This window comes from Tachyglossus aculeatus, chromosome 19, assembly GCF_015852505.1.
Source record: "Tachyglossus aculeatus isolate mTacAcu1 chromosome 19, mTacAcu1.pri, whole genome shotgun sequence".
Lineage (NCBI taxonomy): Eukaryota > Metazoa > Chordata > Mammalia > Monotremata > Tachyglossidae > Tachyglossus > Tachyglossus aculeatus.
The window spans coordinates 6,413,638-6,437,058 of NC_052084.1; the positions used below are offsets into that span (position 1 = coordinate 6,413,638).

Below are 23,421 nucleotides of genomic sequence, written 5' to 3' on the forward strand. Positions count from 1 at the left end.
ACTGGTCCTAGCTGGGAGTTCCTCCTGGTTGAAGTGGTTTGTGGGAGGGGCATAGGTATTGGGTTGGAGGTGGGAGGGAGGGTGGATTTAGATGTGCTGTGGGGAAGGGCTGAGGATCTTTTGAGTATGAGAGGAAAGAGTCTCTGGTAGGGAGAGGAACTCTCTTCTCCTCCTCCTGGGCCAGGAAGAGCCACACCCTTCCTTCCTCTGGCTCTTCTCCCCAGCGGGGAAGGGGATTTCTCATGCTGGACGGGAGACGGCAGAGAGTCCAAAGCAGATGGCTACCTGGTCCCCAGGCCCCACCCCTGCCCTCTTGGTCTCCCTTCCAGCTGGCTTCTGTCAGCCAGTTCCACTCTTTAGAGGGATGTAGGACATGCCAACTGAGTGGGGAAGGGTGGCAGTGCTAAGGCCTGGGGCAGTACTCCCAACTGGACTAGGTCAGTCGGCACAGATCTAGGCCCAGCTGCAGTACAAGCCTTCTGGTCCTGCCCTGGGTCCCCATTCACTAACCCAGAACCTGGCTGCTGCTCAAGACAGCCCATTCCCCCAAACAGCACCTGACCTCTTGGAAAGCAAAAGCGTTTATTGCAATTGATCTTTTTCTTTTACAGAAAGAAAAGCAGGCGTCACTTCCCCACCTCCCCTTGCCCTCTATTCCTTCCTCCCTGGAAGAAATGACTGCAGTTACGGTGAGCCGGGGAGACAGGAGAGGGGAAAGCAGCTTGGGGCCACGGGGTGGGTGAAGGAACAGGGCTCGGCCAGGGCTTTAGGCAGCCTTAGCTGCAGCAGCTCAGCCTCCCTGCCCTCCTGTACCTCAGGGGAGGAGGGGAGAGTCCACGCTCAGGCCCCAGCCGAGAAGGGCAGTCAACAAACCCAGGCCCCGGGAAGGGTGGCGGGAAGTGCGGTTAGGGGAGGGGAAAGGGAGCAACCGCCACTGCTCGGTCCCGCCTCTATCCTCACTCCTGCTGCTCCACTCTCCCGACGAACTGGCGGATGTCCTGGGCTAGCAACGCGGGCTCTTCAAAGGCAGCGAAGTGGCCGCCGCGGGCCATGTAAGCGTAGGAGACGAGGTTCCGGTACTTCAGCCGGGCCCAGGAGCGTGGGCTGTGGAGCAATTCCTGGGGGAAGGCGGCCAGGCCTGTGGGGACGTACACTGGTATCCTGCAGGGCACAGAGATGTGGGCAGGGCTGGAGGGTCAGACTCCTCTCCCCTGCCTCCCAGGCAATTTCCTTCCCTCCTTGACCAGGGTCTGGGAGCAGAGCAAAGAGAAACTCAGGATCAAAGTGACTAGATCCAGTCTCTCGTTTCTCCTCATCTGCCCCACTCCCCTGCCTGCTTTGTAACAGGAAACCCCTTCTGTCTCTGGTGGTGGGAGGTGGGGGACTCTGGTACACTAAGTGCAAGGATGGGATAGAGAGGAGAGGGGTCGAGGCTGAGAGGAATAGGTGACTGTTTTAAAACCTTCTCCAATGCCCCCCCACAAATGCCTCGAACTGGGGAGTAGTCTCCTTCCAAGCACTGTCCCAGACTCATCCCTCACGATATTCCTAAGTAGGCTGAACCCTCTTTTGGGGAAATGAGGGGACCCCAGCCCTCCCACCCCCTCTGCCCAGAGAAGGCAGACCTGTATCTTTTGCTCTGGCAGAACTCTTTAAGGACTCTAAAGACGGGGTGGGGGCTGGCCCTTCAACCCCCCACCCTCAGCTGTCCCAACCGCCCCCAGCTCAGCCCCAATGCTCACTTCTCATGCTTCTCCTGGCCCAGCCCTTTAAAGTTCTCCTTGTAGAAGCGCTGGGAGGACACAATGTTTCCCGACACCCAGTAGAGCATGACGTTGGTCAGCAGGTCATCCAAAGAATACTTCCTGCCAAGACAAAAGCCCATTGAGGGGGCCAGGGACCAGGGCTCCGTGCTGGACCACACTGGGGTCACAGTGATGAGAAAGCCAGGTCCGAATGGACTGGCGGCCCCCTCCTTTGTGTGGTAGAGTCATGATTTGAGGCCACCGGTGGGCGAGGGAAAGGGCTACCTACCTCTCCAGCCCTCCATCCTCTAGGTTCCTGAATTCCATATCCGTCCAGGACGAGAACTTCTCCAGGATGTACGCAGCCAACCCAACTGGGGAGCTGTTCAGCGCACAGCCTGGAGAGGGAAAGAGCAAGGTAAATGAACTCAGGCTCAGCGGGCTTATTGTCCCCAAGGAAACCGCCTGCCATCTCCACCATTTTTTTTTCTAAATGGTATCATTTCATTCATTCAATCATATTTATTGAGCACTTACTGTGTGCACAGCACTGTACTAAGCACTTGGAAAGTACAATTCGGCAACAGATAGACACAATCCCTACCCAATAACAGGCTCACGAAGTCTAGAAGGGGGAGACAGACAAGAGAACAAAACAAATAGGTAGACAGGCAACAGTATTAGCTAAGCACTTACTGTGTGCCCGGCACTATATTAAGCACTGGGGTAGATACAAGCCGATCAGGCTGGACGCACTCCATGTCCCACGTGGGGCTCACAGTCTTAATCCCCATTTTACAGATGAGGTAACTGAGGCCCAGAGAAGTGAAGTGACTTGCCCAAAGTCACACAGCAGACAAGTGGCGGAGGCGGGATTAGAACCCAGGTCCTGATTACCAGGCATGGCTCTTTCCACCAGGCCACCCTGCTTCTCCAGGTTGTCAGTCGAGCAGTAGTATTGACTGCGCATATAATGTTTCTCCTTTGGGGCGAGAGAGATTATGCCAATGCTATGTAGAATAACTAGATGAGTGATGACTTTTTACAAACATCACGTGCTAATCCCCGACTAAGCTCTCACTTTCTCATCCTATTTCCCTGTCGACTGCCCCTTTTAACATTTTCACATCACCTTCACGAGAATCCTCACCCCAAAAGCAGTTGGGTATCCACTTCCCCTAAAGTATTCTGGTATGTACCTTTAATTCCACCGCTCCCACTACCTGAACTTTACAACTAATGATATTTATTAAGTGCTTTATTAAGTGCTTACAAGGTGCCAAGGACTGAACTAAGCGCTGGGGTAGATACCAGACAGGTCAGGCACAATCTCAGTCCCAAGTGGGGCTCAAAGACAAAGTGGGAGGGAGAATAGGTATTGACTCTCCATTTTACAGATGAGGAAACTGAGGACCAGAAGTTAAGTGACTTGCCCAAGGTCACACAGCAGGCAAGTGACAGAGCCGAGATTAGAATCCACATCCTCTGACTTCCAAGTCTGGGCTCTTTCCAGTTGGCCATGTTGCTTTTAAAGTTTCTCTCCCCAACAAGATTATAAAATGCTTGAAGGTGGGGATCATTGCTACTAACTCTACTGTACTTATCCAACCACTTAATACAGTGATCTCTAACTGACTGATATATTAAGTAACCAAGCAAGGGATCAGGGCTGGGAAGTTAAGATGAGCACATGTTTTCACGCCCCTGTAAAGAGTTTTCAGTACCCTCTGGCCTGGGTTAATAAAAGCTGAACAGAACCCCCGCTCTATTCCCCCTTGCCTGGCCAATCCCTCCCCGCACCCGCCACACACACACACACTATTCCAGCACCCTGAAATCCTCGCTCACATGACTTACCTACACTGTCGGGCTTCGTGGCCTGGATGTGGAGGTAGCCAGATTCCTTTAAAAGTACAGACCAAATCTTCTTGAGTGGGTAGAGTAGCTGGATGTCTCTCTCCTGAAAGCCGACGAGTCCAGGGAACCAGCGGCCCAGCATGAGAGAAGTTATCTGGAAGAACATCTTGTTTGACAGGAAAGCCATATTTATGTGGAGACCTTTCACGTGCCTAAGAGGAAAAAAAGGAACCAGAGCTATCCCTTATGCAGGGGAACATTCAGAAAGGCTGATGGAAAGGTCACAGGATGAAAACAAGGCCTGGTCACCTTTAGGTTACCAGGAATTACCAAAATTCCTTGTTTTTTCCCCACTTTATGGTATTTGTTAAGCGCTTACTATGTACCAGGAATGGTTCTAAGGGCTGGGGTAGCTACAAAGAAATCAAGTTGGACAAAGTCCATGGCCCACAAGGGCCTCATAATCTTAATCCCCATTTTTTATAACTCTCCCTTGACTGGGGAGATGATGATGGCATTTGTTAAGAGCTTACTATGTGCCAAGCACTGTTCTAAACACTGGGGGGATACACGGTAATCAGATTGTCCCACATGGGGCTCACAGTCTTAATCCCAATTTTACAGATGAGGTAACTGAGGCACAGAGAAGTTAAGTGACTTGCCCAAAGTTACTCAGCTGACAAGCAGCAGAACCGGGATTTGAACCCATGATATCTGACTCCCAAGCCCGTGCTCTTTCCACTGAGCCATGCTAAAACTGTAGCCATGCTAAGACTGTATGAGATGAGAGGATGGAGGTGAAGAGGTCAGTGAGGAGGCCACTGCAAAAGTAGAGGCAGGACTACTGTGATAGCTGTTTGGGTGGAGAGGAAGGGCTTCATATTTTTACGATATTTATTAAGTGCTTACTAGATGCCAGCCACTGTACTAAGGGCTGGGGCACATACAAGCTAATCAGGTTGAACACATCCATGCCCCACTTGGGGCTCATAGTCTTAATCCCCAATTTACAGACGAGGTAACTGGTTCATTCTGGAAATGAGAAGAAAGGCCTGCCATGATTTGGTGACTGACAAAGAGAGGAGTCAAGGATAAAACCAAGACTGTGGGCTAATTACATAACTAACTTATTCTTATCGAATGTCTGTTTCCCATTCTAGTCTGTAAACTCACTGTGGGCAGAGAACATGTCTACCAACTCTGTTGTACTATCCCAAGCACTTAGTACAGTGCTCTGCAGACAGTAAGTGCCCAATAAATACCACTGGTTGAGAGGTGGGGATGATGGTAGTGTTGTCAACAATGATGGGAAAGATCAGGGGAGGAGAAGGATTGGGGAGGGAATAGGAGGATGAAGGGATACCCACTGAAGCTTTTCAGGGGGTATCACCAGAGGGAAATTTAGAGATATTGAAGGGAAACATTAAGGATGAGAATTGGTTAAAAGGAGTGTGAAACTCACTTGGGTGCTATCTGGGCCATGACAGTGCCAATCATTGAGCCCCAGTCGCCACCCTGGACGTAGAATTCCTGGAAGCCCAGTCTGAGCATCAGCTTGTAGAAGATCCGAGCAGCAGCCACGGAGTTGAAGCCTAGGAGGTTGCAGGGGGAAGCAATGTTAGGCAGAGGGATCCCAGATTCTTTCTGCCAAGGGTTTGCCTCAGAACCCCTATCCATGGATGGGCCACAAGGCAAATGGATGGACTTCTTCATGAGGGAGGAGATGTTAGAGGGTGGTGGCAGCAGCATTGGGGCCAGCTATACTATCGAGTAGATGGGTCTCACACTGGATGTCTGAGGAAAAGAGGAGCTGAGCACTCACTGGCACCAACCTCCTCCTCCTCCTCCTTATCCTCTGCCTCCCTTCTGCCTTTTCCATCCTCTTCACTGTGAAGACAGGATGTCAGTCTCGGACCACAGGAATCAGCCCATACTGCTCTTCCTCCCACTTCCCCTTCTCCTCTAGTTGTCCCTATCCCCTTCTGTGCTGTGTAGTCTTCAGTGTGACAGAAACCAAAATGGCACTAGCAGAGGACCAGCAGGAAACTTTCTGCTGCTCCCTCAAGCCACCAGTTGGTAGTGGCAGAAAAAAACAAAACAGAGAGACCCTTGTCTGCTGTGTGACCTTGGGCTAATCACTTAACTTTTCGGTGCCTCATTTACCTCATTTGTAAAATGGGGATTAAGACTGTGAGCCCCATATGGGACATGCACTCTGTCCAACCTGATTAGCTGTATCTACCCCAGCGCTTAGTACAATGCCTGGCACATAGTAAGCGCTTAAATATCATTAAAAAATGACAAAGAAGGGGCAAGCTGGTGAGAAGTGTGATGTAGCTCTCATGGTCTGTTGAGTAAATCTGCTAATTCTGCTGTATTCTCCCAAGCACGTAGTACAGTGGGACACAGTCTCAACAATGGAGAACAAGACCAAAAAGTGGAGTCACAAGAGGAATAAGGCCAAGTGGCATACTGGAGAGACACAAATTGAAAACAAAATGTGCAGTGTGGTACCATAAAAGGACATATTACAATTCTATAAACTTCAGACTAGCACTTGTGTTTCTAAATACCGGATCTCAAATGTTCTTTACTACTTTGGTAAAATGCAGAAGGTTATTTTTAAGAATCTTTAAAAAAAATCAGATCTAACTCCAGAAACAGATTCACTGGAAAAACCCTCAAATTCTGTTGAATGAAAGCTGAAGAATGGTTTGGATAAACTCATGGATGAAAGTTCCAGAATGGTTTAAGAGGGAATACAGCAGAATGTCAGCTCCTTGTGAGCAGGGGCCACATTCACCAACTCTGTCGTATTGTAATTTCCCAAGTGCTCAGTACACTGCTCTGCACAGAGTAAGTGCTCTATGAATACCACTGATTGATTGGAAAAGTTAGAGATGTTAGATCCTGGCCCCCCCACCCCACATCTCTCTCTTTTCCCGACCCCCTCCTCCTCTTTCTTGCTGCCCCCCCTTCCACTGTTTCTTCTTCCCCCCATCCCCTCTGCTTCTTCCTGCTCCCCCTCCCCCTCTCTCTTTCTTCCTGCCCCCCATCCCCTCTCTGTTTCTTCCTGTCCCCCATCCCCTCTCTGTTTCTTCCTGTCCCCCCTTCCCCTCTCTAGATGGTGAGCCCGTTTTTGGGTAGGGACCATCTCTGTTGCTGATTTGTACTTTCCAAACACCTAGGTACAGTGCTCTGCACACAGTAAGCACTCAATAAATACAATTGAGTGAATGAATGAATGAATGGTCCATCTCTACTCACTAAAATGGACAATAATAATTATGGTATTATGGTACGGGGTGCCAAACACTGTGTTAAGGCTATTCTAAGCATTCTATTACTACTGGTGGAGACAGAATACTAGGCTGGAATGGACCTCTGACTAAGCCCAATAATGGCACAGGTTTGGTCTAATAGGATGCGCTACACTGAAGGATAATGACTGTGCTATTTTGCTGCAGCTAAATCAGGGTACCTCTAACTAGAGATCATCGCAGGAAAAAAGTTATTACCACTTTACGTTTCCAATTCAAATGGAGATGTTCAATTCATTTGGCAAAGGGAACTCATAAATGGTGTGCATTATAATTACAATCCTATACTGCAAAAATGTAGGCGTATGAAGTCTATACTCTCATAGACAGGTTTAGTATGAAATGTAAATCTCTCCACGGAGTGAGGTTGGGCACGTTTAGTCTAAAATGAAAACCTCTTTTCCCTTGAGTATAGTACTTTACAAAGGTAAGCAAGCACAAGCATAACTGCTTCTATAAGTCACCCTAAATTAGGCTCTTACAAAAAGCTCATTAATTATTGACAGCCAACCTAAGAAACCTGGCCATTGTCAGTTTACCACTTAAGGGAGCCCTTCCAAATTTTAACCCAATTATTGGTGTGGAGTGGAAATAATGCAGGAGGCAGAGAGAAAGGAGGAGCTTTGGGGATAGGTCCTAGTTGGAAGGAAGAAGCAAGAGAGGAGTAGTGGGGAAAAAAGGGAGAGATGACCTGGCAGAATGAAAGTTTGAAGAACATGATAGGGCAGGGGAGGAAACAAAAGCTACCAAATGTTGAGCCACACTGGCCAACCGGACCTCCTGAGGTCTCTGCAGGGCCCACTTCACCAGGATCCACAGGGCTTTCTGGTCCCTTAACTGTGAAGGCAGGGTAGGACAGAGCCCCTCTAGGGCCCAGGCCCAGACCCACCCATCCGGCAGGTCTGCCCTGACCTCACCTCCTTCTGCCCTGACAAGATGCCCGTCCTGGCTCTTTCCCTTTCAAATCCCCGCTGGACCGTTTCCAGATCCTTCCTCCTAGTCAGCAACAAGGACCCCCTGCCTAAATTACAGGGGACTTCCCCAATCCCGGACCAGATCATCCGGACGGGCGGGCAAAAGCATTCCCACTCCATGGGCCAGTCACTTCACCTTGCTTGTGAGATGCCTCGGAGAATCCATAGCCAGGAATGGAGGGGCAGATGACCTCAAAGATGTGCTCATCGCTCAAGCCGTGACTCTTGGGGTCGATCAGGAGGGGAATGATCTTATAGAACTCGTAGAAGGAACCGGGCCAGCCGTGCAGCATCAGCAGAGGTTTGGCTCTCTGGCCTGGGGGGACGTTGCGGGGCTTCACGTGGACAAAGTGGATGTCAATCCCTAGGGCGAAACAGAGCACAATAGGAGGGGTCCCGGGACAGATGGTCTCAGAGGTCCAGCCTGTGTCTGGGTAGGAAGCAAGAGCTCCCACTGGGGCCCCGGGGGGTAGGGGGAGAAGGGGTCCAGTTACATGGGGAGGGTAGAGCACTGTTCCACCAAAGTGGGGAGAATTCCACAAAACTTTCCTGGCAGAATGCTGGAAAGATGTGGTAGAGAACGCTCTCTAGACGGGGGTGGTCTCTAACTCAGTGGTAAAAGTGGGGAGGGCTGGCAACATTGGATGTGATTTTTAGACTTTGAGCCCACTGTTGGGTAGGGACTGTCTCTATATGTTGCCAACTTGTACTTCCCAAGCGCTTAGTACAGTGTTCTGCACACAGTAAGCGCTCAATAAATACGATTGATTGATTGACTGGATGGTGACATACAAAGGAGTCCCCAAAATCAAGGGACAAATGGAAATAACTGTTCTTCTGGGGAACTCTCCACAAGCCCTTTCCCAGAGAAGCCACACACAGGCTGAAGTTGGAGGGCATCTGGGTTCTAATCCTGGCTCTGCCATTCGCCTGTTGTGTGACCTTGGGCAAGTCACTTTGGCTTCTCATAGCTGCAGTTTCCTCCTCTGTAAAACGAGGATTCAATATCTGCTCTCCCTCCCACCTTAGACTGTGATCCCTCTGTGTCCCACCTGATTATTTTATATGTACCCCAGTACTTAGTACAGTGCTTGACACACAGTTAGCGCTTAACACCACTTTTATTATTACCCAGGGATGAGAAGACTTTCCTTACTGTGAATATTGTTAAACCTGAAGATTCTTTGCTGAGAAAAACCCTGGATTACTCCACCAGGACACTTCCAAGCCTGGAAGTCAGTAAATCTTTCAATCTCTCATGAGAAATAGTGGGGCCTTAGTGGGTAGAGCCCAGGCTTGGGAGTCGGAAGGACCTGGCTCTGCCACTTGTCTGGTGTGTGACCGTGGGCAAATCACTTCACTTTCTGTGCCTCTGTTACCTCATCTGTAAAATGGGGATTAAGACTGTGAGCCCCATGTGGACTGTGTTCAACTTTGTATCTACTCCAGCACTTACTACAGTGCCTGGCACATGGTAAGTGCTTAAAAAATACCATTAAAAAAAAAATCTGGGTGAAGACCCAAGTGTCTGAGGAACTGGGGTATGCCAAGGCTACAAGAGCCTCCAAGAGGTTTGTAACTGGAAGTTTACCCACATCTCCTCCCCTCTCCTCTAGCTACCCGATGACCCTCTACTGGGCCTGTCTTTAGTGAGGGGTTGGCGGGGCGCTCTGGACACCTACCCTCGATCTTTGTTTTGAAATGGGGGTACTGGTTGAGAATGTCTACTTGTTTCTTCCAGTCAAATGTATTCCTCCAGTAGTCAGCGACCTTCTTGAGGTAATTTGAGTTAAACCCGTACTGGAAGCCACTGTCCTCCAGGGGTGGGGTGAAGCGGGTCTCATCAATCCTCCGATGTAAATCCTAGAGGGAAACGGCCCAAAGAAGGGAACAGTAATGTAGCAGAAAATGTCCTTTTTCAGAAAAGTCAAGCAACCCTGGTGAGGAGAAGGCCAACTAGATGTCGGACCACTTCAGGCAGGCTACGGCCTCTGGGTAGGAGGCCCCACCCTGGAAGTCCACAAAAAAACAAGTAAGTTTAGTATCTTCTTTCTTTAAAGTACACCAGTTGTTTGAAATGTGCAAAGCACCAGGCTCTCAGAGATTACACCTGAAGCAATCCACATATTTGCATTCTACATTTTGGAATGTGTATAGTTCACTTGGTGTTTTAACTCCTAGAATCTCCAGGCAAATAAAGAGATCAGCACTAAATTACATATTAACCCTGGTCCAGGGAAACCAGATACGGAGGGAGTCAGTGATCAGGTCAGATGAGGTTAACCTGGCAAGAAAACCAGATACAAGGGTCAGCAAATTTGCCATTAAAAATTTGCTAGGGAGGGACGGAGTTGCAAAGATATGTGCAATCACAGAAAATAACCTCCCCAAATTCCCTTCTAAAATCTTTGCCTCCCACTTCAGAACATAAATTCCTTGTGGGTAGGGGAACAGTGTGGTCTAGTGGATACAGCAGTAGCCTTGGAGTCGGAAGGACCTGGGTTCTAATCCCAGCTCCGCCACTTGTCTGCTGTGTGACCTCTGGCAAGTCACTTCACTTCTCTGTGCCTCAGCTACCCCATCTGTAAAATGGGGATTAAGATTGTGAGCCCCATGTGGGACAGGGACTGTGTCCAACCTGATTATCTTGTACCTACCCCAGTGCTTAGAACAGTGCCTGGCACACAAAGCTTAGCAAATACCATATGGAAAAAAAAATCTTGTGTTTCCGTTCTACTTTCTCAAGCCCTTAGTACAGTGCATGGTCCCCAGTAAGTGCTCAATCAATACCTTCATTACGACTACTTTACTTGATTTGTTTATTTCAAGGTGCCTCCCAGCAGTTTCTTTAAAACCTTTGCGGGAGAGCCTCCGCTATTTTGGACAGTAAATGCGGATAGAAACTGCAGGGGCATAGAAGCTCCACACTAGTTTTCTTTAGTGCCCCTACTGCCTTACTTCCCTTTGGTTGCCCTGGGAAGTGACTTTTTTTCACAGTATTTGTTAAATGCTTATTATATGTCAGGCACTGTATTAAGCAGTGGTGTAGATACAAACTAATCCAACTGGACACAGTCCGTGTCCCACATGGGGCTCTCAGTCTTAATCCCCAGTTTACAGATGAGGTAACTGAGGCACAGAGAAGTGAAGTGACTTGCCCGAGGTCATACAGCAGACAGATGGTGGAGCCAGGATTAAAATCCAGGTCCTTCTGACTCCCAGGCTCATTCTCTATCCACTAGGCCACACTACTTCCCTCGAAGGCTTCCCTGGGATTCTCCAGTTCCAGCAGCCTCTGATTTCTCCCCATTGGATCTGACCTCTTCCCATTCCTCTTCAATGATATTTCAATGATATTTATTGAGCACTTACTGAGAGCAGAGCAGTATTCTAAGCACTTGGGAGAATACAATACGATAAAGTTGGTAGACAAGATCTATCCCCACAAGGAGCTTCCAGTCTTGATGGGGAAGGCAGACAATAAATTACAAAGGGGAAACGGCAAAAGTATAAGGATCTGAACATAAGGGGTAAGGGACAAATATCAAGTGCTTAAAGGTATAGATCCAAGTGTGTAGGCAACACAGAAGCGAGAGCAAGTAGGGAAAACGAGAGCATAGTCGGGGAAGGCTATGTGAGGGCTTTGAAGTAGGGAGAGCGTTGCCCTGTCAGGTAAGAAGGGGCAGATGAGGGTATGAAATGGGGAGGGAAAGGAAGAACGTGGGCAAGAAGTTGGCGGCAAGATGGAGGTACTATGAGCGGATCGGCAATAGGAGCAACGAGGTGTGTAACAGGAGACTAGCGAGAGCCTGGAGCAGAGGCTGATTTCCTCCTTGCACCATCCCCACCCCAGCAAGGCGTCACCTTACCTTGATCTCCTCTTCTGAGGTTTCCACAGTGAACGGGCGGATGCTTTCATCTTCAGCTATGGTGGGCTTCTTGCCTGGCCCCCACCACCCATCTCCAATGAGCAGGGTTTCCTCCTTCTTTCTGGACATAAACAGGTAGATGACCAGGCCCAGCACCGTGGCCAAGAAGATTTCCAGCCACATGATGTCTGTCTGAAAAGACAAAACAAAAAATGAGCAGGTTAGGCAGAGACACTCTGCTCAGAAACAGTGGCTCAATTTGACGGGCACAGAGGTACTGATTGAATAATAATCATAATAATGGCACTTACTACGTGCAAAGCACTGTTCTAAGCGCTGGGGAGGTTACAAGGTGATCAGGTTGCCCCACGGGAGGCTCAGTCTTAATCCCCATTTTACAGATGAGGTAACTGAGGCACAGAGAAGTTAAGTGACTTGACCAAAGTCACACAGCTGACAATTGGCAGAGCTGAGATTTGAACCCATGATCTCTGACTCCAAAGCCCGTGCTCTTTCCACTGAGCCACACTGAATGCCTACTGACTGTAAAGCGCCACGGTAACCTCCTCGTAGTCAGGGAACGTGGCTACCAAATCTATAGTACTCTACTCTCTGAAGTGCTCTGCACATAGTATGCACTTAATAAATACCACTTATTGATACAACAGCAACGAGACCCATTTCCCTGTCTTCAAGGAGCTTACAATCAAATGGGGGAAATGGATGAAAAAGAGCCTCCTTGCTGGCTCATTCCAATTCCCTTTCTTGGTCAGGGAAGGCTGATAGGGAATGCTGGGTAGGGCTATGGTGATGCAGGAGGGACGAGTCCACATCCTGCTTCTCATCTTTGGCAGCCTTGTTGGTCCCTGTCGCTACAGTTGTGATTACTGGACTCAGAGTCACAAAGATCCTGAAATTTTCTTCCTCTAGCCTCAGTCACCTACTGACTTTTGTTTTTATTTTGCGTTTTTGTCCGTGTCTTTATGAAACCTTGGTGTTTTGCTTCATCTCTCCTTAAATACCTCCATTCTCCTCCCTAATAGTTTTTAAAATTATTATTATTATGGTATTTGTTAAGAAATATGGAGTAGGTACAAGATAATCAGGTTAATAATAATAATAATGGTATTTGTTAAGCGCTTACAATGTGCCAAGCACTGTTCTAAGCGCTGGGGTAGACACAAGGTAATCAGGTTGTCCAACATGGGGCTCAGTCTTCATCCTCATTTTACAGATGAGGTCACCAAGGCACAGAGAAGTGAAGTGACTTGCCCAAAGTCACACAGCTAACAGAGGAGCCAGAATTAGAACCCATGACCTCTGACTCCCAAGCTTGGGCTCTTTCCACTAAACCACGCTGCTTCTCTACTTTAATCCCCATTTCACAGCTGAGGAAACTGAGGCACAGAGAAGTTAAGTGACTTGCCCAAGGCCACACATCAAGCAATTAGAGAATCCAGGTCCTCTCACTCCCAGGCTCATGCTCTTTCCACTAGACCACTGTGAGCTCCCAAGGACAGAGACCATGTCTAATTCCCATCCTTGTATTCCTTCCCAGAGCTTAGTAATCAATCATCATCATCAATCGTATTTATTGAGCGCTATGTGCAGATCACTGTACTAAGCACTTAGTACAGTATTCTGTGCCCAGTAAGTGCTTCATAAATACTATGATTGCTACTTTTAAGTGCTTTGGAACTAGACAGAACAAAGCAAAGAAATTCTGACTTGGGGAAGTTTACTCTTTGTCAGGAATCCTTTAAAGCAAGGGGTCATCAGCCACCCAGTGGCTTAAACTCCACCTTCCCTGGCTAATTGTGCTGGCTTTCTCTCACTTTCATCTTTTCAGCCAGAGTTTGGGGTTTTTTTAATCCAACACGATAATGCAGAGAAAATTAACAGAAGCCAGGAGACTAAACAAGTCATATCCTGCCCCGTTTCTATCCAGCAGCTTGAATGACTTCAGTCAAACTGAGCATTCCAAATAGCCACTCCTCATTCTCATTCACAGGTCTGGCACAGTGTAACCTTATGCTCCTGGGATAAGGAAGAAGAGACTCCCCAGCTCTGGGCTATTGGGTTTCCTGGGACTGGGGTAGTTCAAAACAGCCCAGGCATGGGACTCGCTCCCCGCAATGCCATTGGCTCTGGGCTTCCTAAAAGAGAGCAGTTTGGCCCAAGGGAGTCCAGGGTCAGCTGTGTTGCAAGAGCATCATTATGGCATTTGTTAAGCACTTCCTATGTGTCAAACACTGTTCTAAGCGCTGGGGTAGATACAAGTTAATCACGTTGGACACAGCCCCTGTCCAACATGGAGCTCATAGTCTTGGTAGGAGGGGGAATGAGTACTGAATCCACATTTTACAGTGGAGGAAATTGAGGCACAGAGAAGTGACTAGAACCCAGGTCCTTTGACTCCCAAGCCCATGCTCATTCCACTAGACTGCGCTGCCCGAGACAGAAATGCACTTCCCATCAGCCTCGTGCCTGGTGGCAAGAGGTTCCCGGACGAGATGGGGCTGCAGGTCCCCCGTGACCTCCTCCTCTCCCTGCCTCCAGGGACATTCAGCAGCATTTCTGCTCTGGCTTCACAAAGGTTTTCCAGGCAGCATTCCAAGCATCATGAGAAAAGGGGACTAGCTAATCTCAGGCTCCCATGCCCTTTCCTGAAGTCTCAGGACACAATTCTTTCTTAGACTGACTTAAAAATGATAACAAGGCTCAGGCTTGCTTCCCAAATCCCATTCCCAACTTCAGACCTATAGGCCAGGGAGAATGACTGGCAAGTGCAGCAGGTTATGAATCCCAGGAGAGGGGAGAAAAAGGGAGAGGGGGGGAGAGACAGAGGTTCGTGGGCAATGGGAGCAGAAAGGCATATATCATTGGCTATCAGGCTTATCAAAGACTGGGGCTTTTGCTGTTTTTTTTTTATTTTAAGCACTTACAATGTGCCACACACTGTTCTAAGCGCTGGTGTAGATACAAGCTAATCAGGTTGGACCCAGTTCATGTCCCACATGGGATTTGCAGTTTTAATCCTCACTGTACAGAACGGGTATCTGAGGCAAAGAGAAGTTAAGTGATTTGCACAAGGTCACAAAGCAGACAAGTGGTGGAGCCAGGATTAGAATACAGGTCCTTCGGATTCCCAGGCCTGTGCTCCATCCACTAGGCCACGCTGCTTCTTGTTTCTACACTGTAAGCTTGTTGCGGGCCAGGAATGTGTCTACCAACTCTGCTGTATTATACTCTCCCAAGCACTTAAATACAGTGCTCTGCATTCAGTAAGCACTGAATAAATACCATTGATTGATATTTATTTTTCCAGAAAATGCTATATTTCTCTCCACAACCCAATTCAAAAAATAATTTCTTTTCTCCCTGGATTTCCATATCTCTCTTTCTCACTCCAGCTGCCCAAACACTACGCTAGACACCTCACAGATCCCATAGATGAAAATCCAATATGTCTTTGGTGGTTATGTTGCCCCATGCCCCTGGCTGCAAGATTACAAGTTCAAGAGAAGGATGCAACAGAGGTTTCCTTTGTCTGCTGTGGGATCTGCTTCTAATAAGGACCCACAGTTGGTGAGACCCAGGGCTTTCTGAGCCCTGGTGAAATTCAAGAAGGTTTTGGGAAAATAAAACAGAACAACAAAAGCCTGCTTTAAATCCACTGAGTTTCCACTCACTACCTGCAGCACTGGAATGGAACTGTATTTCAATACTACCGCATCAACAATTCATTACAAGGGGCACATAACTCCTTTAAGTTCACTGCTCATTGGAAACAGTGAACTTTAGTTACAATACCATAATAATAATTATTATTAGCCAGCTCCCTCTGCAATGAACTACTTTCCTCCATACCCCGAAGCACAAAGCACCCCCAGATTTGGGTGGTTTGAAATGACAGGTAGTAATAAGTTGGCTCAAAACCAAAGTCAAAAAGGTATTCAGCAGTATGTACAAGGATAAACAAAACTGCAGCTGGAAAAATGTGGTTGTTGTGAAATTTGCATTGGCTTATTTGCCAGGATGATGCAATGTCGGACCTCTGGACAAACAGTCCATCTCCTGCCAAGGAACGCCAGATAGGCGGGTTTGAAATTAATGGTTTAAAGGCTGAGGTGCTGAGGCAGTAGTTCCAAGCTGGGCCGTTTAGGCCCTGGAACATTCCAATTTCGACTTTTTCCAAGTGGGTTTAAAGACTCAACAACTGACTCCCTGATAAAAACATTCTGTTGTTTTCTACTAAGGACAGAAAAATCACAGGGGACCTTCAGAGTCCCCCTAGGCCCCACCTCGAGAGAACCTTCTGGGTCTTGATTATCCCAGGTCTGGGACACGTACTCAGTTATCTGCATATCTTTGTTATATATCATGAATTATTTATTCATACTGATGTGTGTCTCCCCCCTCTAGACCGTAAGTGTATTGTGGGCAAGGAATTTATCTGCCAACTCTTGAGAATCAGCGTGGTCTACTGAATAGAGCACGAGCCTGGGATTCAGAAGGATCTAGGTTCAAATTCCAGCTCTGCCACTTGTCTGCTGTGTGACCTTGGGTAAGTCACTTCATTTCTCTGGGCCTCAGTTACCTCACCTGTCAAATGAGGACACAGAGGCACTTAAATACTATTTAAAAAAAAAAACAAACCCTCTACTGCACTCTCCCAAAAGCTCAGTACAGTGCTCTGCACATAGTAAGCACTCAATAAATGTCATTGATGATGATTATGAGAATGAGAGTTTCCAGGTGGGGCTAAAAAAGGCAGCTTTTTGCTGTTTTGAGAGCATCATCTGCATAGGTTATATCATTTTAAATCAGAAGTTTCCCCCTTCTAGACTGTGAGCCCGTTGTTGGGTAGGGACCATCCCTATATGTTGCCAACTTGTACTTCCCATGCGCTTAGTATAGTGCTCTGCACAGCTCAATAAATATGATTGAATGAATGAATGAATTATAAACTCCTGCTACACTGATAGATTTCTAACTTGTTAAACCTAGGTGGCCTCTTTTAGGGGAGATGCACAGATTTTGTACAGATTTTTGATCTGGGTAGTTGTATTTGTAATTATATTTTCTCTTCCTGCTAAGTGAAAGAGAAACTGGCTTCACATGGAAACAGTATCCACCCTCAGCTTGCTTAGAGGTTAAAACTCCACTGCCTATTAATCCTGACAAGATGGGAGGGAAAAAAAATACCTTTCTAGCCCACTTTTGGAATTTTGATACTCAAACCAAGACTTTTCCGAGGAAGCATTAAATCCATCAATGCACACAGGATTCAGATTTCATAGAATAGTATGTGGCTTATACTCCTCTAGCTTGGCTTCCTCCCCATTATTAATTTACCCCACTCCCATCCCCACCTTCATCATCAATCGTATTTATTGAACGCTTACTGTGTGCAGGGCACTGTACTAAGCGCTTCATTTTCCTCCAGCCCAAAACCATGAGCAAAATTACCCAGGAAGTTTTCTGTGTTGGGGTATTAAAAGCACATTTTCTTAGTCTGACAAAGAGAAAGAGAGAGGGAGAGAGTGTGTGAGTGTGTGTGTGTAGCCACAGGCATGTGTACACACACACATAAGACATCAAAAAGTCTGTGGAGATAGGGCAGCATTAAGGCCAGACTTTCTCACGCTTTTTATTTAGTGTCAGACTTTCTGTGGTTTTAAAATTAGAGATAAAATAAAAAAAGGCTAAATTCATTAGCAAAGCTGTGTGGCCTGAGGCCTGGTGGAAAGACCACACTGGAAGTCATAGAATTAGGTTCTAATCCTGGCTCTGCAAATTGCTTGTTGTGTGACCCTGGGCAAGTCACTTAACTTCTGTGTGCCTCAGTTTCCTCAACTGTAAAATGGGGATTAAATACCTCCTTACTTAGACCATGAGCTGAAACCCATGCGGGATGAACTGTGTCCAACCTAATTGATCTGTATCTACCCCAGCTCTTAGAACAGTGCAGGCACTTAAATACCATAATAATAATTAATGGGCTTAGGCAAAGCACTGTAAAACCAAAGCATTTTAGATATTCCACATGCCACTCTGATCATGTATAATATGTAGATGGTCAGCCACGGATAAATATTTATCCATCAATATTTGGAGGAGTGAAATGTACCCTGATTAGAAGAGCAGTCGGGGAAAGGGCTTTTGATTATTGTTATTGCATTTCACAGCTCTACTTTGCCATTCCTCTAGGGAACAGCTTCATATGCCAAATTTACTTTGGGTCAGAGGTTGCTGGGTTGGTTGAGTCAGAGATGGACTGATGTTCCCCTAGGGTGGCCAAAGAGTCAGAAGACTTTATAGTCCTCACCCCCTCTACCCACCCCTGCAGGGAGGAAATACATCTAGAAAGTTTTTTTTGACCTGGCAATACTGAAACCAATTAAACCATCTTATATTTTCTGATTCCAAGTAAATATCAAGTCAAGCAAATGCTTATGCTGAGCCATTCACTCACTAGAGAATCCAGGTGGCCTAGTAAATAAAGCATGCATCTGGGAGTCGGAAGGTTCTAATCCCTGCTCTGCCAATTGTCTGCTGTGTGACCTTGGGTAAGTCACTTCACTTCTTTAGGCCTCAGTTACCTCTCTACTACCGTAAGCCCTATGTGGGACAGGGACTGTGTCCAACCCAATTAGCTTGTATCTACCTAGTGCTTAGTACAGTTCCAGGAACATAGTAAACACTTAAATACCATTAAAAAAAAGCTGGAGGCATTGCTTTTTGCAGTGGGCCAGAAATTCAAGGCAAGCCACTCAAGAGTGCTTGAAGCGAGGGGCCTCCAGTTTACCTTCCCCACCAGGACTGGGGAGCACAGTTGATTTGCCCTCATTCCCAATGCTGTACAGCATTTATGCTTTCAGACCCAGGGTGACCCTGAAGGCAAAGGAGGGGGAAAATATCTCCTCTTGGCAGTTCAACTCTAGGTTACAGGAATCCTTGAGAACAGGGCTGTTGTCTTCAAGTTCTACTGTACCCTCCCAAAAACTTTCAGCAAACTGTTCAGCACAGAGCAAGGGCTCAATAAAGGCTAACGATACTGATCAAGCTCAGGTTTGCACAGGGCCCGGCTCCTCATCTCTCCTGATTCCTTTCAGTCAATTTCCCCCACAGCCCACTCACAATGGGGAGGATCAGAAGTCAGAAAGCACCTTGAAGTGAGCCCTGCCCCTGGGGTTTCCTGATACAAGGGTACACTGATGACTTCGGCAGAAGAGGAGGTGGCACACAAGATGAAGAGGTAAGGAAAAGTTAACGGGTTTAGTCCCCCCTTTTTATGATATTTGTTAAATGTTTACTCTGTGCTAGGCACTGTACCAAACGCTGGGGTAGATACAAGCTAATCAAATTGGACAGAGTCCCTGTCCCACATGGAGCTCACAGTCTTAAACTCCATTTTAAAGAAGAGGTAACTGAGGCACAGACAACTGAAGTGACTTCCCCAAAGTCACACAGCAGACAGGTGGAGGAGGCAGGATTAGAATCTAAATCCTTCTTACTTCCAAGCCCATGCTCTATCCACTAGATCTGCTACTTCTTGCATCTAAATAGCAGCTGATTCTCTTATCAAATTTTCCATCCCAGTGAACAAGAAGCCCCCACCCTTACAAATATTAAATTTCAATCATAAGGACAATGAAGGCCATCCTGTATTTATAATAATGATGGCATTTGTTAAGTGCTTACTATGTGCCAAGCACTATAATAATGATGGCATTTGTTAAGTGCTTACTATGTGCCAAGCACTGTTCTAAGCACTGGGGTGGTACAAGGTGGTCAGGTTGACCCACGTGGGGCTCACACTTTTAATCCCCATTTTACAGATGAAGTAACAAGGTGCAGAGAAGTTAAGTTACTTGCCCAAAGTCACACAGTTGACATACTGCAGTGTTTGCCTGTCTCAATAATCAATGCTATTTATAGAGCACTTACTGTGTGCAAAGCACTGAAGTACGTGTTCCAGAGAGTACAATACAACAGTTTGATAGACACGTTCCCTGCCCTCAACTGGCTCACAGTTTAGAAGGAAGCTCCAATTCTAAAGGAGAATGTCATTAACATCTTAAAATATTGATACTATCATCATCATCAATCGTATTTATTGAACGCTTACTGTGTGCAGAGCACTGTACTAAATGCTTGGGAAGTGCAAATTAGCAACATATAGAGACAGTCCCTACCCAACAGTGGGCTCACAGTCTAAAAGGGGGAGACAAAACCAAACATACTACAAAATAAAATAATCAGCGCTGGGGGGGATACAAGGTGATCAGATTGTCCCACCTGGGGCTCACAGTCTTAATCACCATTTTGCAGGTGAGGGAACTGAGGCTCAGAGAAGTTAAGTGACTTGCCCAGGGTCACACAGCAAACATGGGGCGGAGCTGGAATTAGAACCCGTGACCTGACTCCCAAGCCCGTGTTCTTTCCACTGGGCCACACTGCTTCTGCTGCTTACTAATGAAACTAGGAAGACACTTCGACATCAGTATTTGTTAAACAGCCAGTGTCTGCACAGCATTATGCTACATCTGGGGAGGAATTAAAAAGCTAAGAAACTCAAGGTCCCTGCCTCTAGAAATTTGCAATCTAATAGGGCAGAAAAAAAATAAACACAAATCTATAAAGGAAATGGAAAGCATCGGTAAGCAGTAAGGCATGTTACAGATGCATAAGAATGAACATATAATTTACATATAGAGGGTATGCATATAGAGGGTACCAAGCAGAGTGTTTGTGGCCAGCTGAGTGTAATGCAGGAAGACTCAGGCTGCAGATTAGCTTTTCGTAGTTTGGAAGCAAGGAAAGGAAATGGCTTAGCAAAATGGATGAAAGGGAACACCCAGCACTGGAAAGAGCCCAGATGGAATTGTTCACACATGCTGATATAGCCATGGCTCTGCAACACAAGAGGACAGAATGCAGGCTGCTTGATGAAGTTGAGAATAGGAAAGAGGGAGAGAGTAAGTCCGGAAAAAGACTCCCAGCCCGTGAAGAGCTTTAAAACAGTAGAATGAAGCTGTAACTTGATGGTCAGAGCAGTTACAAATCATTCCAGACTTCTGACATGATGAGAGAGTGTTTCAGGATTCAGAGGTGTGAGGTGCTGGGAGGTTGGAGAGGTAAGGGAGAGACAAGAACAGGAGCTGGGAGAGTAAGTGTTGAAATTGATAAAAGTAGAGGATTTTTTTTGTGGGGGGGGTGGCGTTGAGTCCTATATGGTTGTGGATAGACATGTTCAGTATTACGGGGCAATATCAGATATATTTCAGAAAGGAAGAAATGAACAAAGGTAGAAGGGTGAGAAGCTGGCTTAAAAATGTAGCTTGATCATGATCTTTGATCATGTAGTTAACTCTACCAACTCTGTGGTATCAAACTCTCCCAAGTGCTTAGTAAGTGCTCTACCCCACAGTAAGTAATGAATATCACTGACTGAGATAACAAGTTAGGGTGCTGTAAACAGATGTGATTTTTGGACTTTTGGCTAGAATGAAACAAGTTTATCTAAATAAGGTAGGCCATCAGTTTACACACAGCTCTGAATACTGTGGTGATACAGAGCAGTGAGGAGAGTTCTCAAAAGGGGCTCCAGTGTTACCAGGGGACAGCAAAATCAAAATAAACTAATTTAAAATGAGTTTAATACAGACATTTGTGAGAAGGTATTTGATTTGCAAAAAAAGGGCTGCCAAGTATTGATTCACTAGCCTTAAAGCTGTGTAGAGAGAGAGTACAGTAGTCTGCACATAGTAAGTGCTCAATAAATGCTGTTGATTGATTGACATATTAATTTTGGCCATGGACTCCAGGAAGCCTTCCACTAGACTGAACAGAAAAGCAGCCTTCATATTTTAAATAAATTGTTGGAAGGCTACCTTGGCATTCTCCTTACATTCCTGATGGAAAAGGAAGGTAGTCCTGTTCTCCCTCCTACAGAGACTGTGTCCAACCTAATTAACCTGCACCTACCCCAGGGCTTAGAACAGTGTCTGACACATAGTAAACGCTTAGCAAAAACCATTAAAAAAAAGGTCGGTGAAGGGAGCAGGTGGGAAAGAGAGGGGAGCGGTGGTGGGGAAGAGGGTGCAGGGAAAGGGGAGCCCACTCAGTAAGGGGGGGAAATACAGTTTATAAATGGTAATAATAATAATAATGGCATTTATTAAGCACTTACTATGTGCAAAGCACTGTTCTAAGCACTGGGGAGGTTACAAGGTGATCAGGTTGTCCCACGGGGGGGCTCACAGTCTTAATCCCCATTTTACAGATGAGGTAACTGAGGCCCAGAGAAGTTAAGTGACTTGCCCAAAGTCACACAGCTGACAAGTGGCGGAGCGGGGATTTGAACCCATGACCTTTGACTCCAAAGTCCATGCTCTTTTCCACTGAGCAAAGGAAGAGGAGGGAGGGGTGGCAGCTTCTCAGACGGGTCCCCGAGGCCGATGGCCGCCCCCCGCGGACCCTGGCTCCCCTATTTAATAATAGTAATGGTATCTGTTAAGCACTTACTATGTGCAAAGCACTGTTCTAAGCGCTGGGAAGTTCCAAGATGATCAGGTTGTCGCATGTGGGGCTCGCAATCAATCAATCGTATTTATTGAGCGCTTACTGTGTGCAGAGCACTGTATTAAGCGCTTGGGAAGTACAAGTTGGCAACATATAGAGACAGTCCCTACCCAACAGTGGGTTCACAGTCTAAAAGTCGCAACCTTAATCCCCATTTCAAAGACGAGGGAACTGGGGCCCAGAGAAGTGAAGTGACTTGCCCAAAGTCACCCGGCTGACAAGTGGCAGGGTCATCATCAATCATCATCAGTCGTATTTATTGAGCGCTTACTATGTGCAGAGCACTGTACTAAGCGCTTGGGAAGTACAAACTGGCAACATATAGAGACAGTCCCTACCCAACAGTGGGCTCACAGTCTAAAAGGGGGAGACAGAGAACAGAACCAAACATACTAACAAAATAAAATAAATAGAATAGATATGTACAAATAAAATAGAGTAATAAATAGGTACAAACATATATACAGGGTCGGGATTAGAATTCACGGCCTCTGACTCCCAAGCCAGGGCTCTTTCCACTGAGCCACGCTGCTTCTCTGTTTGTCCCCCGGTTCCCACCCCCATCCCAACTTTTTCCCGGTGGTGGGAAGGAAGGACACAAACTTCCCCCAGCTCCGGCCCCGCTCTTCCCTCGTGAGACCCCCAACCCTGGGGACTGGCGACCCTAAGGCCTAAACTGCCGCTCTTCGAATACTTACGGCGGGGCGGTTTCCTTGCAAATCCCTGGAGCCTCCGGGAGGGCAGTGGGAAGGCGGCTATTCCCGACGCTCCGGGAGCAGCAGTGCAGCTTGCAGAAGCCGCAGCTTGCAGCAGGTGCAGCAGTTGGTTGCAACACAGGGCGGGACAGCTGCAGCTCTGATCCGCCCCCGTCCCAGGCCGTTGGTCCAGGGTCCAAGGAGCTCCCCGATTTGGGGCGGGGAGAGGAGGAGGGGTCTCAGGGCCCGCCCTGGGACCGGGAACAGCAAATGGAGGAGCCCGGAAAATGCAGTTTTTCAGGCCCAACCCATCGGAAGTGGAAATGCAAACTTCGACCTCTCTGCCCTGGCCCTGGAGAGAAAGAGAAAGA

General features: G+C 47.1%; 1 protein-coding gene across 1 annotated transcript; it reads right to left on the reverse strand.

Annotated features, from left to right (window-relative positions):
- Positions 1–563: 563 nt before the first annotated feature.
- Positions 564–23,214, reverse strand: EPHX1 (epoxide hydrolase 1). The gene is made up of 9 exons (XM_038761171.1): positions 23,054–23,214; positions 11,766–11,957; positions 9,579–9,759; positions 8,033–8,260; positions 5,065–5,194; positions 3,603–3,814; positions 2,035–2,143; positions 1,743–1,865; positions 564–1,161 (listed from the first exon to the last, which is right to left on the reverse strand). The coding sequence occupies exons 2-9, from the start codon at positions 11,946–11,948 to the stop codon at positions 957–959; spliced, it is 1,371 nt and encodes a 456-aa protein (XP_038617099.1). The 5' UTR covers positions 11,949–11,957; positions 23,054–23,214; the 3' UTR covers positions 564–956.
- Positions 23,215–23,421: the final 207 nt, after the last annotated feature.

What these genes read in the sequence shown, in the direction of transcription:
- EPHX1 (XM_038761171.1), bottom strand. Translation starts at nt 11,948, where the DNA reads ATGTGGCTGGAAATCTTCTTGGCCACGGTGCTGGGCCTGGTCATCTAC. An exon ending in CGAGGCATCTCACAAGCAAG is followed by an intron (nt 5,195 to 8,032) that starts GTGAAGTGACTG and finishes GCAACCTCCTAG; the next exon opens with GCTTCAACTCCGTGGCTGCT. An exon ending in CACGAAGCCCGACAGTGTAG is followed by an intron (nt 2,144 to 3,602) that starts GTAAGTCATGTG and finishes TTCCCTCTCCAG; the next exon opens with GCTGTGCGCTGAACAGCTCC.